The sequence below is a fragment of the Marmota monax genome, unplaced genomic scaffold (genome assembly GCF_021218885.2).
Source record: "Marmota monax isolate L192 unplaced genomic scaffold, Marmota_monax_Labrador192_F-V1.1 WCK01_AAM20220418_F8-fsc00017, whole genome shotgun sequence".
Taxonomy (NCBI): domain Eukaryota; kingdom Metazoa; phylum Chordata; class Mammalia; order Rodentia; family Sciuridae; genus Marmota; species Marmota monax.
Genome location: NW_026695241.1, coordinates 1,661,333 through 1,678,106, shown reverse-complemented (window position 1 = coordinate 1,678,106; position 16,774 = coordinate 1,661,333). Strand labels below are relative to the sequence as shown.

General features: G+C 49.0%; 1 protein-coding gene across 1 annotated transcript in view; it reads left to right on the top strand.

The window, feature by feature from the left end:
- Tunar (TCL1 upstream neural differentiation-associated RNA) overlaps positions 1-15,032 on the top strand; it is a 46,178-nt gene extending 31,146 nt beyond the window's left edge. The window contains exon 3 of the mRNA XM_058577791.1: positions 11,295-15,032. Coding sequence (XP_058433774.1) covers positions 11,295-11,480 — 186 coding nt within the window. The 3' untranslated portion in view covers positions 11,481-15,032. The remainder of the gene's footprint in view (positions 1-11,294) is intronic.
- Positions 15,033-16,774: the final 1,742 nt, after the last annotated feature.

Sequence of the window (16,774 nt, the reverse complement as noted above, 5' to 3'; positions counted from 1 at the left end):
TCTGTCCACCCGTCAGCTCCTTCACTCTCTCAGTACCCTGACACCATGGCTGTTCCAGACCAGTCTCAGGGGTTGGAGGACATGAAGATGAACCAGGTCCAGTCTTGTCCCTCACAAAGAACTCACGGGTTAGTAGGAAAGGACTCAAATCAAGGGGTGTTTGCAGACTAGGGCAGGAAATGCTGCTGAAGAAGAGGTCCCTGGATGTGCCACCAGAAGATGAGTCTCAGAGGGTAACAGCAGTCCCGCAAGCCAGGAAGAGTGTGCGGGCAAGTGGCCCAAGGAGAGAGGGAAGTGCCCAGGCCTCCCAGGGCAGGCAGGGGACGGGCAGTGTCTGGGGAGCATGAGCTGCTGAGTTCGCACCCTGCTCGGTGTTTGGTGAGTCTTTGTTTAAGTTGCTGCTGTATTCCCGTCACCAGGGACCCAGCTGCCATCTCCCTTGAGCAGCTGTGTAATGACACCCAAGCCTTTTTGTGGCCACCTGAGCTGTGCAGGACCCATGCAGAGTAGTGTATGCATTGGAAAACTCTTGCCCAGCCCCTGCTGGAAACTCACCTGGGCACCAGGAGCCTGTGGCCTGGACAGAAGCTCCCACTCATTTCCCGGAAGCCCAGAGGCAGCAAGTAGGATCTCATTGTTCAGAACTGGCAGAGTGTGAGGCCACCCCAACCAGACACTTCACCCTGCAGAGCAAGTCAGCAACTTTTACTTACTATGGTTTGATTTTAGAAGCGAATTGAGTTTTAAAAATTTATTATGAAGTCTCTCATGCATACAAAAGAATAGAATGCGTGTGACTGAGAAAATAAATAGGAAGTGAACGTCCGTGTACCCACCGTCTGTACTGAATAGAGGCCAGCGTTGCTTCATGTGGCTTACAAGTTCTGATCCCTGCTACCTCCTCCTCAGCCACCTGACTGTGATACTCCATGGCCCGGATGTGCTGTGACATCCTGCACATTTGCTGTCCTTTGCACCTGCCTGGCTTCAACCTCGGTCCTTTCTCTTCCACCCACTGAGCTAGTCCCCCTCGCCTTTTCTGTCTCAGCCCAGGCCTCCTGTCTTCTAGGGATGGTTCCCTGTGTGTCACCCCGGCAGGTCAGACATCCCGACCTGGGTTCCTGCAGTGTCCTGCTCACTGCTTGCATGGATGGAGCCCTGTATTCGCTTCCCCCTCAAGTCCTTGTCTTTCATTTGCATATGCCATCGTCCTGTGGAGGGTTTGGTCATGTGGTGCTCAGAGAGCATCCACCTGAGGCATGGACCTCAGGTGCTCAGGAGCTGCTATGTTTGGGGAGGCCACGGAGGTCTGCTCTTAAAGGAAAAGTTGATGCTTCCTCGAGACTCCAACGTCATCCACTGGGTTTGTCGAGCAGCTATTCTGACTTCAAGGCAGGAGCTTGTCCTTGTAAATGGGATCAGCGTGAACCCACTTCACCCCCAAAATGAAAATGTTCTCAAGATGGAGAAGCACTTGGAATTGCAATTGAGCCGAACAGCCGCAGAGCCGGCAGCGGCAGGCAATGGGAGACTCGAATGGAACGGCTCCTCCCTCCTGTTCTTGAACCGATGGCACCTTTCAACACTTCAGGGAGCAAAGACAGAGTTCTGAGATGAGCATTATTTTGAAAAAACAACTTTTCACTAGAAAATATGACACTGAGACCAGCTCCCATCCAGCCTAATCAGGGCTGCTACGTGAGAGAAAGGCCAGCAGACCCCTGTCGTCTGTCGTTTTTGCACACGGCTGCGACTGCTTTGGGTTCAAGTCCAGCATCTCCAGCCGACAGACTGACCCAAAGGTCTCTCCCTGTGTGCCAGCACCCCAAGCCTGTTCTCCTCACTGGTAGTGGGAGGGGGTTCTCAGAGTACAGGAAAACAAACAGAGTCTTCAGGGTTTCATTTCCTTACATATTGATTGCTTTGAATGTGACAAAAGTAAAATAACATCATCAACCATGTTGTAGAAAATTTCTGGGGTTTTTCCCCAAGCCTTTTCTTCCCTATACAAGTAAGGTGTTAAAATACGTCTTACGGGGTGAGTGGCCTGCATGTCCATGTGCTGTCCCCTCCTCCACAGGCATAGCCACCTGCCCTTCGCACATAGGCTTTGTTTCCATGGCTTTTGTTTTTGTTTTTCCTGCTGTGTGAAGTATCGGGGAGTGGTAATCCCTTGATTTTTTTTTTTAATTTTTTATTGTTGGCTGTTCAAAACATTACATAGTTCTTGATATATCATATTTCACACTTTGATTCAAGTGGGTTATGAGCTCCCATTTTTACCCCATATACAGATTGCAGAATCACATCAGTTACACATCCATTGATTTACATATTGCCATACTAGTGTCTGTTGTGTTCTGCTGCCTTTCCTATCCTCTACTATCCCCCCTCCCCTCCCCTCCCCTCCCCTCTTCTCTCTCTGCCCCCTCTACTGACATTCATTTGTCCCCCTTGTATTATTTTTCCCTTTCCCCTCACTTCCTCTTGTATGTACTTTTGTATAACTTTTATCTCAGTTTACTAGTGACCACTGAGCGGTTCGTGAGGGACGATCCCTATTTTTTTGATTCTTATTAAAGCAGCTCTGAGAAACTGATGTAAAGAAGAGATAAAAGGTTGACTCCACAATCGAGGAGAGGGGGCAGAGCACCAGGGCCAGTGTGGGCTCCTACGACTGGATAGCTCTCCGCCTTGTCCTCTCCATCAGGGTCACTAACCTGGTGGACCTGAGTCTACCCAACCTGACTTCATGACATCCTTGGAGAAAGGATGGATAAGTGCAGGCAGGAGAAGGCAAACAGTACCAGAATGGTAGCACTGGAAGAGTGCCAGTTAATGAGCTAGTATTAAGCTGGAAACCAAATAAAAAACTGGAAAAAAGGTCATTTAGACAACACAGAGGGTGTGAGCATCCCATGTGTGGACCATCTGAAACCCAGAGGAGCGTGACCATGTAGGAAGACAGAACTATCTGGGCAGATGACCTCTCCAGGGTGGGATGGTGGGCAGAAGTCAGCACTTGGAAATGGAATGCAAATGTGCTGTCCTGCTTTGGGGTGCAGAACTCGCACCTCCCACTACAGGAAGGGGACACTGCACTGTGGCTTTGTGGTGTCATGAGTCCGAGTAGGTGTGGTTCTGAGCAGCATTAATGGTTGCACATCCAGAAGAAAGGAAGAGAGAGGATCCTGCCTGATTTGGGCTGGAAAAATCTTTCCTTATGCATGCAGTGTACTAGGATGGGCCTTCCCAGGTGAGGGATCCTGAGTAGGAGGGACTCCTGGACAAGTAGGGAGTGGGGCATACTTAGCTGGAGAACGAAGGGCTCCTAGGGCCGGGAGAAGGACCTTCCACCACCACCACCACCACCATCATCATCATCATCTCCACCACCATCATCTAATTCCAGCAGCTGCCATTCACTGAGCCAGGCCACGTGCACCCATTAACTTGAAGACTGCAAGCTAAGTATTGCCCCCACATTGTAGATGAGGAAACTGAGGTTCAGAGGGACGAAGCATCCTACTCAGATGGCACAGCTGGTAAACCACGGAGACAAGATTGGATCCCAGACATTATCGTAAGACAGATTGTTCATTTCCCCAAGATAAATTTTTCAGAAAGCTTGAGATGTTGCCTTTTGGAAGATAATGAGAATTTGTTTTTATTTTCAGTTCCTAGTTTTAGAAATATTTCTGGTGGGTGCAAGCTGTGGTGAGGATATTTTGTTTTAAAGGAAAGGGCTTTCCTGACGGAGCTGTCCGCAGATGGAATGAGCTGTTCAGGCAGGTGGTAGATTCCAGAATGATGAGAAGTGTCCAGAAGGCTCCGTCAGCACTTAGTGAGCTTCTTGTAGGGAGATGAATGATTTCCTTCAAATATCAAACAAGGAATCAAACCAATAAATGTGGATACGCCTTCTGCAGGAGTAAAAGTCCTTTGGTTTCCTGTGGCAGACATTGATAACGATCGGGTTCCAACTGCCTTAGGCAGGGACCTTATTTTCATAGTGGGGCTACGGGGTAGTTCGTGGGCAGAAGGCAGCGGTGAACAACCTTTAATAAAGGGGAAAGACAGTGGGGCTCGTGCCTGGGCACGCTGGCTAGGATGAGTCAGCATTCACAATTCCCCATCGTGTGTCATCGTCCCCAAGACTGAGCTCCGGGGCACGCCTGATGAGCTTAGCAGGATCCAGGGCCGCGTCCTTGGTGCTGTGACTGACGGCATCCATTGGCAAGAGTAATTTTCCAGAGGAAAATTGGGACACTGATAGCAAAGGAGAGCACGGGCACTGGGCCGGCAAGTGCACAGCACCCTCCGCACCTGCAAGCCCGATGGCTGTGGTTCCCGGGGCCCACAGGACGCTGCAGCCTGGGCATGCAACCCCGCCCCCCGCCCCCCAGTGCTGCCTTCTGTGCGCTCTTATTTCCCAAGACCCACCTCGTAATTAGGCAAACCACTAAAAACTCCCCAGTGTGCTTTTTGGGAGACCAGCTTGTAGAGGTTTGGGCTTCACCTCGGCACGTCAGGGGTGCAGAAGGGGCGCTCTGCCTCTGCCGAAGGGGTGGCCCTCCTCCTGGTTACAATGCAGGGCTTCTTTGGGCAGTTAGCGAAACACTAAATACGCCAGTGCCTAGAACCCTATTGTTGTTTTTAAAATTGCTTCTACTAAGTAGCTTTTTGTTTTTATTGCCGGTTTTGTTTTATTAATAAATTAAGCAGTCATTTGATTGTTATAATCATTAATGCATTTACTGATTTGTTAATTTTCATAGAGATAAAAGGAGCCTATTTCAAAAACACAAGAGAGAGAACTAGCACCCACGTGCCCACTACCAGCTTAAGAAACCCTCCCAGTGCCTTCCAGGTTCCGGAGCACCCCCACCCCATCCACTCGGTGGGAGCGCGACCCTGGCTGTTGGGTTTCTCCTGTTTTTTTTGCAGCTTCATCAGCTCAAAACTCACTGTGGCTTTCTGTAGGAATAGAAGCACCTTTCTGTGGTCTGCAGCCCATCTTTCCCCGTCAGCCCTGGGTCTGCGATTCACCCCTGCCCTGGCGCCACCCAGGGCTTCACGCCTTCTCCCCACTATATGTCGTTCGAGCATGAAAATATGCGACAGTGGGCCCAGAACACTGAAGGCCAGTGCGTGGCGTCCAGCAGTTTGCTCCTACTGTCACTGCTGCCCAGGAGCGCTCGTCCACAGGCCAGTGCTCACTGCAGGTGTGTGCAGCGTGTGCATTAGAGGCAACGGCTGGGCCACCAGGTACTGAGTGTGCTCAGCTTTACCAGGTCATGCCATCCAGGCTTCCCAAGTGACAGTCCAGCTGGTCCTCCTGCCCTGGGGATCCGAGAGCCCTGTTGCTTTATCATCCTTTGTCAGTGTTTTGCATTTTTTTGGAATTTGAGTTCTTCCCTTCTGGTGGTTATTCATTGTCTTTTAGTTTCCATTTCTCTGATGGGTGAGGTTTAGCTTCTTTTAAAAAACATTTTTTATTCTAATTTGTTCTATATGACAGCAGAATGCATCACAATTCACATTACACATACAGAGCACAATTTTCATATCTCTGGTTGTACACAAAGTATATTCACACCGTTCGTGTCTTCATACATGTACTTTGGGTAATATTGTCCATCTCATTCCACCATCTTTTTTACCCCCATGCCCCCTCCCATCCCCTCCCACACCTTTGCCCTATCTAGAGTTCATCTAATCCTCCCATGCTTCCCCTCCCAACCCCACTATGAATCAGCCTCTTCATATCAGAGAAAACATTCAGCATTTGTTTTTTTGGGATTGACTAACTTCACTTAATATTATCTTCTCCAACTCCATCCATTTGCCTGCAAATGCCATGATTTTATTCTCTTTTAATGCTGAGTAATGTTCCATTGTGTATATATACCAGAGGTTTAGCTTCTATATGGCTGTTTAGTCCTTAGAAAAGTGCCAGAAAGCCAAGCACACTGGCTTACACCTTTAATCCCAGAGGCTTGGGAGGCCGAGTCAGGAGGATCGCAAGTTCAAACCCAGCCTCAGCAATAGCGAGGTGCCAAGCAACTCAGTGAGACCCTGTCTCCAAATAAAATACAAAATAAGGCTGGGGATGTGGCTCAGTGGTCAAGTGCCCCTGAGTTCAATTCCCAGTACCATATATATATATATATATATATATATATATATATATATATATATTTATATATATATATATAATAACTCTATCATATAGTTATCTCTAGACCATTTATATATGTATGTATAAGCATATTTCCCAGTTTGTGGCTTAATGCTTCACTTTTATGATATTGTTTATAAACATATTAAACTTAGTATTATTGAATTGATAGTAGTCTCCCATTTTTTGTATTATTACGATATCCTTTGCTACCCCCAAGGTATTCATCTCTATCATCTGTAAAAGTTTTTAAGTTTTCTCTTTCTGCAATTGTGTATAATCCTTCTGGAATTGATGAGATATTGATTTGACTTCATTTACTTGTTATATTGACACTCAATTACTCCAGTATGTTAATCAAAGGACCCTTGATTCCGCATTGACCAGCAGTGTCCAGGTCAGCATGTGTGCATGGTTCTGCATTGTTCAGCCTATTTGTCTAAGACTTGTATAAGGATTCTTGCTCTCTTACAAAGTCCCCTTACCTTATTCTTTAGTAAATATGTTGGCTGTTATTATCCCTTGCACTTTGATAATACATTTTAGAAGCTACTTGTCAAATATGACCAAAAAATTTGTAGGAACTTTTACTGGAACTACAATGAGTCTATAAACCACTCCAGGAAAAACTAAAGTTTTTAGGATATTGAATTTTGCCTTCCATGAAGATGGTATATCTTCCTTTTTATGTAGGTCTACTTTTATATCTTTCAGTACAATCTTATAATATTCCTTATACTTTACACATTCTTGTTAGATTTATTTCCAGGCACTTTATAGTTCCGATACCTTTGCAAATGCTATCTTTTAACAATCATCATCATCATCGAGTCGTAATTCACAGGCCAAAAAATTCACCCATTTAAAGTGTAGAGTTCGATCATAGCATATTCACAGAGTTTGTGTAATCATCACCAAAAAAATATAAGTGCAGAACACTTTCCTCACTCAAAAAACAAACAAATAAACCTTTTGCAGACATTCCCCACTCACCCCACACATCCCTCCACCCAACCCCTGGCAGGAAGGGACGGTTGAGTGAGAGTGTGAATAAAGGAATTTATACTCTTGTAAGCTTTGCGACAGACGTTGCCTGGTCTTTGGTCTTTGTTTAACGATTTTGTTGTCTTCCCCTCTGTTGCTGTTTCCTCCCTGGTCTTCAGGCTGCTCTCCCAGCCTGTCTCCTCCATCCCTGTCCATCCCCTGGGCCTTGCCCACATGTCTGTTGCTACCCACTTCCCTCAGCCACTCCCCACCTGAAAGCCAGGCTGATGACCTGAGCAACTCAGAAGCCAGCTTCTGGGCTGTGGCTCTCCTGTGAGTTGGAGAAGGCCTCTTCCAGGCCTCTGGTCTCCTGCAGAGGACTCGGAATGTAAACACAGCTGACCTGATTATCCCCGCCACTTCCTCCTGCATCAGAGTTATCTCAGGTTAATTCAGGGAAGAAGCTAAATTAAGCCTTGAAACCTAGCAGCCTCTGTGACAGGCACTTTGTTGTGCTTGAGTGACTGCCATGATGGTCTTTGGTTATAAGGGCAGCACTAATTGCATCTCTTAAGACTGACCTTGGCCATCTATTCCCTGCCCTGCAGAGATGGGGAGATGCCAGAGACCTTAGAGTGCCTACTGCTCATTCAGCACAGCCTCCCAGGAGCCTGCTCCATGCTAGCACCAAAGAGGAGGGGACTCAAAAGCTCCCCCACTCAGGACTCAGTCTTTCTAAGACAGCAAATAAGAAGCAAGAGACCCTGATAAAGAGGTGACTGGTATTTGGAGAGATTCCCCTTTGGGGCAGAAGAGGGAGTCAGATTCTGGGGTACTTTATACCTTTTTATGACTTTGTGCAAAGTCTGGACCATAGAGTCACCAAATTAAGGGTGGGAAGCATTGATCAGTCCCACACTTATCCACAAGCAGGTGCCACTGAACTGAGAAACTGTTTACTAGGCTGGGGATGTAGCTAAGTAGTAGAGCACTTGCCTGGCATGTACAAGGCCCTGGGCTCATCCCCAACACCACCAAAAAAAAAAAAAAGTCAAATTGTTTAGCAGTATCCACTAAAGTCAAACATATGTGTGCTGTATGTCCCAGCCCTTCCTCTGGATATACGAAGCTCATGGGAAATTGCACACATTTAAATTTTACATCAAAAGAAGCAGGAACTCTGTGCTTTAGACTCTAGTTGAAGTGTGCATGCTGCAGTATTTAAAGGGAAGAGTAACAGTATCTGCAGTTTACTTTGAAATGCACCAAAAAAGAAGGTGGATGGATCCAGGAGGGGAGGGTGAGTGACTAAGCAAGTACAGCCCATAACACCCAAGAGGTGGAAGCAGTGGAGCTGGGGGCGGGGTGAGTGGGTGGACACTGTGTCAAAAAATCTTTACATAAACTCTTGGGTAAATGTATACATGTGTTCACCAGAGACACGCACAGAATGACGCGCACAGAATGTGCACAGCAGCATTATTCGGTAGTCCCAAACTTGAGGCATCCCAGATGCCCATCAACAGTAGACTAGATACGTGAATGGCGAGTGTCTCCATACAGTGAAATACTGTTCATAAAGGAGAAGGAGTGTACGCAGCTCCACACAGACAGGAAGGTGAGTCTTACAAAATAGCGGTGGGGGAAAGAAGTCAGGTTCGTAAAGGAACATACTATGCAATTCCATTTATATAAAATTCAAAGCCAGGCACAACTGTCCTATGGTGTTAGAAGCCGTGTGATGGTTTCAGGAGAAGAGTGAATACGGGACTGGGTGGGGCAGCATGGGAGTCCCCTGGGTGCTAACCAGCTCTGTTTCTTGATCCTAGAGCTAAACTCATGTATCAAGCTGCACACTTCAAGTCTGTGCACTTGTCTGTGTTCATGATGCATGGCAAAACTATTCAAAGGGAGGAAAGAAAAGAGAGAGAGAACCAAACAGAGGCTTATCTTAGCTGACCTGCGAGAACAGCAAGCCACTCAGAGCCTGTCTAGCAAACTCAAATTGTGAAGGATGGGAAACTTGCCTTGGGGACATTCACTCACCAATGTGCACTTCATCTGCACAGCTCCTCTAGGCTTCTTGGCATGCGTGCGTCCATACAGATGTCTGTCCACGTGGGCGGTGTTCCAGATCCTGAGCCATGGGCAAGGCCTGGTCCAGCTCTCTCAGGGTTTGTGTGCACAGTGGGAGGAGCCTGAGATGCTTCATTTGTCAGCCACAGGCTCGCATTCCTAGGCTCTCGTTGCACCCTTCCTGGATATGTTCCCTGAGATGTCATTCACCCCTGCACCGTCAGGAGTCTCCAGAGACACAGAACCAGGAGAAGATATATATGTGTGTTTGAGTGTGTGAATGCGCCTATGTGTGTGTGTGTGGTTGTGTGAAGGGCATGTGTTATAAGCAATTGACTCGTGATTTGGAAGAGCAGCAAGCCCTCACATCTGCAGGCTAAGTCAGCTGCAGGAATCCCAGAAGGGCTAATGGTGTAGTTCCTTCCAAATCCTTCCAGTTTGAAGGTCTGCAGGCTCAGGAAGAGCTGACGGAACTTCAAAAGTTCAAGTCCAAAGACAGGTAAAAGCGGATGTCCCAGCTTAAAAGGAGCCAGGCAGGGGAATTCTCTTACTCAGGGGCATGTCCACCTTCACCATCTGCTTTTCCCAGCCCATCCACTCAATCTCATCCAGAAACATCCACACACACACCCAGAGAGAATAATGTTTGACCACATATCTGGGCACCCTGTGGTCCAGTCTGGTTGTCACATAAAACTAACCACATCCCAGCCCTACAGGATGAAAAGCCCCCTGGGTATACAGAGTCAGAGGAAATGCAGCCCAGGGCCCTGGTGTGTCCACACCCCATCCCTTCAAGTACTTTTTAATATGGTTTGCACTAGTAATTGATAGGAAGGGAGGTTCCAGCTGCCTGCCACGCAGCCTGGATGGCCACCTTAACTGCCCTGAAAAATAAAAAATAATTGTGGTGATTGCAAAATATATCAGAGACATAAGAGAAAAGCCAAAACATGCTGGCAATTTAAAGAATGATGATAAAAAGAAGCACCCAAGTGCCCACACCCAGCTTAGCTGATGACCAGTGTCTTTGAAGGCCAGTGGTGTCCCCAGAGCACCCCTGTGCTTCTGCCTGGAGGAAGCTGCTCTCCTGGGCTTTGTGTTCATCATTCCCTTAATTTTTTATAAAAGTCCAAGTCTACACCAGCGTGGTCTTTGGTCTTGCCTGTATTGAACGTTTATGAATTGAATCAGGTTCTGCTGGGCTGTGCTTTTGCCCCCTGGTGTCTGGGCTTCGTCCCGCTGTCCTGGGTGGCCGTCTGGCTGTTGTGGATAGTCCCTGTGGTAAAGCCTCCATGTGGCCTTCTGCTTACCTCTGAGTGCACCTCTGGGCAGCTCCCAGTCCTCTGCTATGGCACATGAGTCTTGGAGGAGCATTCTTGCCCCTGTCTCCAAGTGTGCAAAAGCAAGGCCACCTCCCAGGTATACAGCTGGGAGAGCAGGTGTAGAACATGCATCTCTTCTCTTCTCGGGGAGCCTGCACACTTCCCACATGGTACCAACAGAGGATCCCACCAGAGGCCGTGAGAGCCTCTGCTGGAACTGCCCCTTCTGTGTTGCCCTTGGGCCTCTAACAGCCTCTCTGGGCCCGTGGATCACTTCCCCTGGGTCCTGCCTGCCCCTGCCCTTATCATGCTAGCATTTCAGAATGGGTGACAGTGACACTCTGCACCCTTCCTGAGCATGCAAGACGGCACATTCCACAGGTATGACACAGCATGTGAGAGTGTGTGACCTTCTCGCCATCGTGGGGGAAACTCCTGAGTGTTCGTATGACTGCTGGGTAGCTGCTGGTTTTCTGTGTCCAGGGAAATGGGAAAACAAGCTCCACAGAGTCACACAGTGTCAGGACATCGCCCCCAGGTCCATAAGCCATGTTCCTCTGACTCTTGGTGGCCAAGAGTGCAGTCTCCAGGCTGGGCTCAGCCTGTGTGCCATCTGTCACCCCATCCTGGGTCTAGCTGCAGCCTGAGCTTGCCAGCCCTGCATCCCACCCAGCCGCAGGGAGGGTGCTGGGAATGATAACCTGTGTGCTGCCTTTTCCCACGTACAGGTTAGCCTGACGCGGAAGATAAAGACATTTGCAACCAAGATGGTAATCACCAGTGGAAATGACGAGGACAAAGGAGGCCAAGAGAAAGAGAGTAAAGAGGAAAGCGTCCTGGCGATGCTGGGCATCATTGGGACCATCCTGAACCTCATCGTCATCATCTTCGTATACATTTACACCACCCTGTGAATGGCCCAGAGCCCCTGGGGGCCTAGGGATGGCCGCGAGACAGGAGTCCTGTGTTCTCACAGGTCAGTGACCAGAGGCCGAGAGGACAGGAAGCTCGACCTACACACCCCGCTCCATCCAATGCACCCTCGAACTTTATAAAAAGGTCACGAATAAACCGATCCTGCTGCAAGGAGCAGACACTAAAGCACAATGAACCCAACAAAACTCATTCACGCCACAAGGAACTCAGCGTCTTTGGCGGGGGGCCCAGGAGGAGGCTTGGAAGACCAGCCTTCGGCACCGGTGGTGAGCGCATGGGTGCAGAAATTCATCATCCCAGATCGCTGACGACACTGTGCTGGAAAAGATGAACGGGGCAGGCGCAGCTCAGCCGAGCATCTCCCTGGACCAGCGTTCCCTCCGGTCTCCTTGAGCAGTCGAGTGCAGTAGACCACGGGGCAGTCCTCCGACAGGCATCCCATTCATTACAAGTGTCTAACTATTTGATACCTGGGAGATGACTTATTTTTCTTTTTTTCATTGGCTTGATGTGTGTATCTGTTCATATCAAGGTTTATAAATATATATTTTTAATAAATGTGCTCTATTTTTTAGCATGAACCAAATATTTGGAGAGGCACTTCTAGATTGATAGTGCTTCCCTGCTTTTAACCGCTTTGCCCCCTCATCTGCAAAAGTTCTTTTCTGTATCCATTCTAGTCCTCTGGTCTCCTGTTGAATCTTGTACCTTTGCACTCTTGTTCTCTCTCTCTCTCTCTCTCTCACTCTCTGGTCAGGAGAACATTTTTCCATACTACCAACCATGGTCTTTGTTGGTGCATGTTGTAAGAGTGTCCATTGAGCGGCTTTTTGTTATACTGGAGATATAAAATGATCGTGGGCATGCAGGCCATAGATGCACCCTATCTGTACCGAAAATTATGCATGAACATTGGCTGAGTGATCGATGAGCTGTAAAGAAATTTCAAAGGACTACCGTTGAGGAAGAGGAGTGTGACTCTAATGGCAGATGGACTCCTGGACAGAACATTCCAGCGTCTTACTGGCCACATTATTATCTCATCCTCGTAACCATTCGTTTATCAGGTTTGGGTTTCCAGGACTGAGAGGTGGGAAGACCCGAGGTGGGGGCTCAGCACTGGGTGCCCTAGCCAGACGCCCCGGTCCTCTTTAAAGCTGGCAGGGTGTAAATGACATACACCCTCCCTATTGCGAGGACACCCTTGGGACAGCAGCCTTTCAAGGGCAGTGTAAGGGGTTCCGTGATTGCCCTAACAGATTGCTGCGTTTCTTGAAGTTCTTGGTTTACACCTAACTGGAGCTACTTCCTCCCTGGCAGGTGGAGTGATACAGATTCGCCCTCTTCTGGTTGCCCGTGTTGAGCCCTTGCTTGCCTGCAGTGCCTGGCCTTAAAGTGAGGGTCCCTATTCTTTCTGCCAGTGGGCGGGGAAAGCTGATGCCAAGGAGGTCTCTTCCTCCTGTCTTCCCCTCCTTCCTGAAATTCCACCAATAGAGAACCATTTCTTGGGCTCTGCCAAGGGACCAGACTCTTATAAAGCAAATGCCCCTGAGCACCTTTCCCTGACACTAATTGATCAGGTACCTTCTCTTCTCCTCCAGAAGGAGGGAAGCTAATGTGTGTTTAGGCCACACTGTGTGCCAGGCACTTGGTATGCAAGTCACGGAACGCTCATCATAGCCGTGTGAAAGAGGGAGTCTTTCCCCATGTTGTAGAGGAGAGATTGGGAGACTCCCCAAGATCCCGTGGCTGAAGTGGAGTCAGAACTCCAACCGCCTTCCATCTGGTTCCTTAGCTGAGTGAGGCCCAGGTGGCTGGAAAAGAGAGGAGGTGAGGAGGTCCCAGGAGGGTCAGGACTCAAAAGCCCATCCTTCTGCTGAGGTCCAGCTCTGCACACCTCCCTCCCCCTCCCCAGTAAAAGTAAACAACCCCTGGGAGCTCCTCAGGCTCTAGCAGGATGTCCCACAAATCAGGACAAAAGGGTGGTGAGAAATAAAAGAACTGTCAGGGAGAGGGGCTCTCTGACCAGTGTGTGATTCTGGAAAGACCATGTGAAATTCCAACATTGAACAGATAAACAATAAAGGTGCAACGGAAAAAAAAAAAAAAAAAAACTCCTAGTGCCCTTTGTTTTCGTCCAGGTGCCTTTGCCTATCCCTATTTTTAATTTTATTTAAAAAAAAATCCAAAAACTTGAATGTGATTCTTTTAACACATTTGTTTGGTTAGACCTGCAGAAGCCCCCGTGATTTTTTTCAATGACACTAATTTCGGAATTTATTGAGGGGAACAACTGTCTTTGCAATCCTCAAAACAGCTCCCTGTGGTTCTTCCAGGTGGTCTGATCCACAGTCCCCACCAGTGCATGCCAAGCCCAGCAGGGACCAGGAACACAGCACTCACAGCCCCCATGTCTGCAGCCCTGTGAGGAGGTGGAGAGAGAAGCTGCCCAGGGCTGGCTGGCCACCAGCTGTCACCATCTACCTGAGCCCCAGCTGGCCTTGACCAACTATGGCAATATGTAACATGACACCAGGGCTCTATCCCAGCATTTAGACTCTCCTGTGGGACACAAGACAATCCCACCACACCCGTGTACTTTTTCTCATGTTGCCAGATGCAGGAAAAGTCTCTGAAAGGTGAATTGGCTTTTCTGAAGCCACGTGAGCCACGTGCTGGCACAGCAGAAGCAGATCACCCCCACAAGAGAGGGAGAGTGTCAGTACCCTGCTGGCCACAGCTGTGGGCTTGATCTCTCTCAGAGCGGGCTGGATGGTTGGGTCTCACAGTAGATTCCCCTGAACCCGCCACTTCTTTGCCACAGCCCAGCTGACCCGGGGAGTGTGGCTGAACTGATGCTCCTCACTGCTACTCCTGGAAAGCCACTCAGAAAGCCAGGGTCCCTGCAATGGTGGGTCAGACATGTGTCTGGCCATGTACATGGTGTAGTGGTCTTGACCTGCAGGGTGCTTGTCCTGTGGCCAGAAGCCACCTGATCCTGAATCCCATCTCTGCCTCTTGTGATTCGAGTGACCACAGGCACCTCACCATCCTGGGGTGTCTCGAGGGGCTCTGGGAGGTCCACGTGACAGAACCTCCTGAGGAACAGCACCTGGCCTGGCCCCGGTAAGTGCCCAGGGAGCAGAGAGCTCCAGCTGCCACATGAAGGCAGTCGGGGCACTGTCGGGAAGGTACTGCAGAAGGTGCGGCAGGTCTGTGATCCCGTGTGTGTTTGCCCCCAAATCCCATTCTGTAGGCATTTCCTCTCCTTTGTCTGATGTAGACGGTGTAACCCAGGATGGTGAGCCGACCCACCTGGGTTGCAGGCACCCTGTTCTCCACTTTTGCAGCCAAAAAGTGACATTTAAATCCTCAGGGAAAGAGCCTCAAGTGGCCTGAGGCTCAGTGGCGGGGAGAGGACGCCAAGGACTGTTAAGTTCATTATGAGGGATCTGGACCCTGCGAAGAGGAGCAGGGTCTTAGGGTCCCGCTGCTTCTACAGGATGGGAGGGGTGGGGCAGAGACACCCTCCTCCTAAGATTGTTTTTTCTTTTGTTTTAACCAACAGAGCAATTGAGACCCAACTGACCCAAAGTCATATAGCTTGAAAGTCAAGGTTTATAGTGGCTCTAAAGAAATAATAATAAAGCTCCTGATTCCTGATGGATTGCAAGGTTGTCCTGTTGCCTGTGTTTCTGTGATTTCAGAACAGTTTTGAGGATCCTAAGCCGGCAGGAGTATGGTACCCAGGCCCTGAGGAGCACACCCTTGGGGCCCTTTCTACCTGGCTCCTCCAGCTCCCAGGGCACCCTCTCCTGCAGGGAGGCCAGAGGGCACCTCATGGAGGTTCTACAAAGGAGGAACGTGACCAACTCAGTCCTTCCTTGCCTTTCTGTAAGACACATGCGTGATCCTGGGTGAAAGAGAATCATGATTTTAAAATGGGTCCAGTGGCGCACGCCTGTCATCCCAGCCACTTGGGAAGCTGAGACAGGAGGATCTCATGTTCAAAACCAGCCTCAGCAACTTAGCAAGACCCAGAGAGACCCTATGTCTAAATTATATATATATATATATTTAAGGCTGGGGATGTGGCTCAGAGGTTATGTGTCCCTGGGTTCAATCCCCAGAACCAAAAGAAAATTTTAAAAGAATTCCAATTTTAGAAAATTCTATACAAATCCTTTTTTAAAAAAGAAAATCATCCCCAGATCTAGACCTGCTTGTACTTGGTGTGCAAGTTACAGACCTGGTAGCTTGTGATCTGTTTGGCGAGTCCATTCCCACATTTTAAATTCCTTTGCCTTTTTGGCAGGAACACACTTTCCTTCAATGTCCCTGTATTCCTTGTCATTTTACGGTGGACAGCATCCCATATTTCTGTGCTACGTCCAAAGGCAGTCAAGGTGACATCCTTGAATGGACATCCAGACACCTCACCATCAGCAGTAGGTCCCATGCTGTAATTTACAACATGGCCTCACGCTGTGACCACTGCTCCCAGGTCACTTTTTCATGAGCATTTATGGGCACACTTCCATTCAGTGGCAGTGTCTGTCTGAGGTTCCCTTTAGATGGACCATCACAGATTTCCCTGCTCTCTTACAATGGGACCTTAAGGTTCTTGTCCGTGTCTTGCCATAATTCAGCCTGTTGTTCAAAGCACTCCAAGTGCTGCCCTTGCCTCCCCCAGGATCGCTTCAAGTGGTCTCAAGTGTCATTTTGCAAAAAGCCACGAGGATGGCAGATGGGATGTCCCTTAGCAACACACACCCAAGTGACCCCTGGTTGGCAGCCCTGGAGTGGGACTGCTGGGCAAATGATCGGGCAAATTTGGAGCCATGGATCCCAGGGAGCCCACCTGGGCCAGGAGCCTGGTTCGGAGACCCCAGCATCTGGCGGTTGCTCTGGTCACTTTTTCCACCTGGGTCTCCTCATCTCTGGAAAGGCGAGGCCATCTGGGTCACAGGTCATGATGAAATGAAATGAGACAATGCAGAGCGTTCCCAGGAGCCATGGTGCTGCTGGGGGGGGGGGGCCCTGTGCACGTGACAGACAGGTGGGCAAAATGGAGGGAAGTGCTCCAGGTAGTCAGTATCTCGCTGTCTCTCTCCTCGTCCTCCCTCTCTTCTTCCCTCCTCTTCCTTCCCTATCCTGGCCCCGTTCCCTTCCTCTCTCTCCTCTCTTCCCCTCTAAACACAGCTCTCCTGGAAGACCCCACAGGTCCCACCTCCCTAAAGGCAGGACTCTGATGGCACACCTCCAGAAAGTC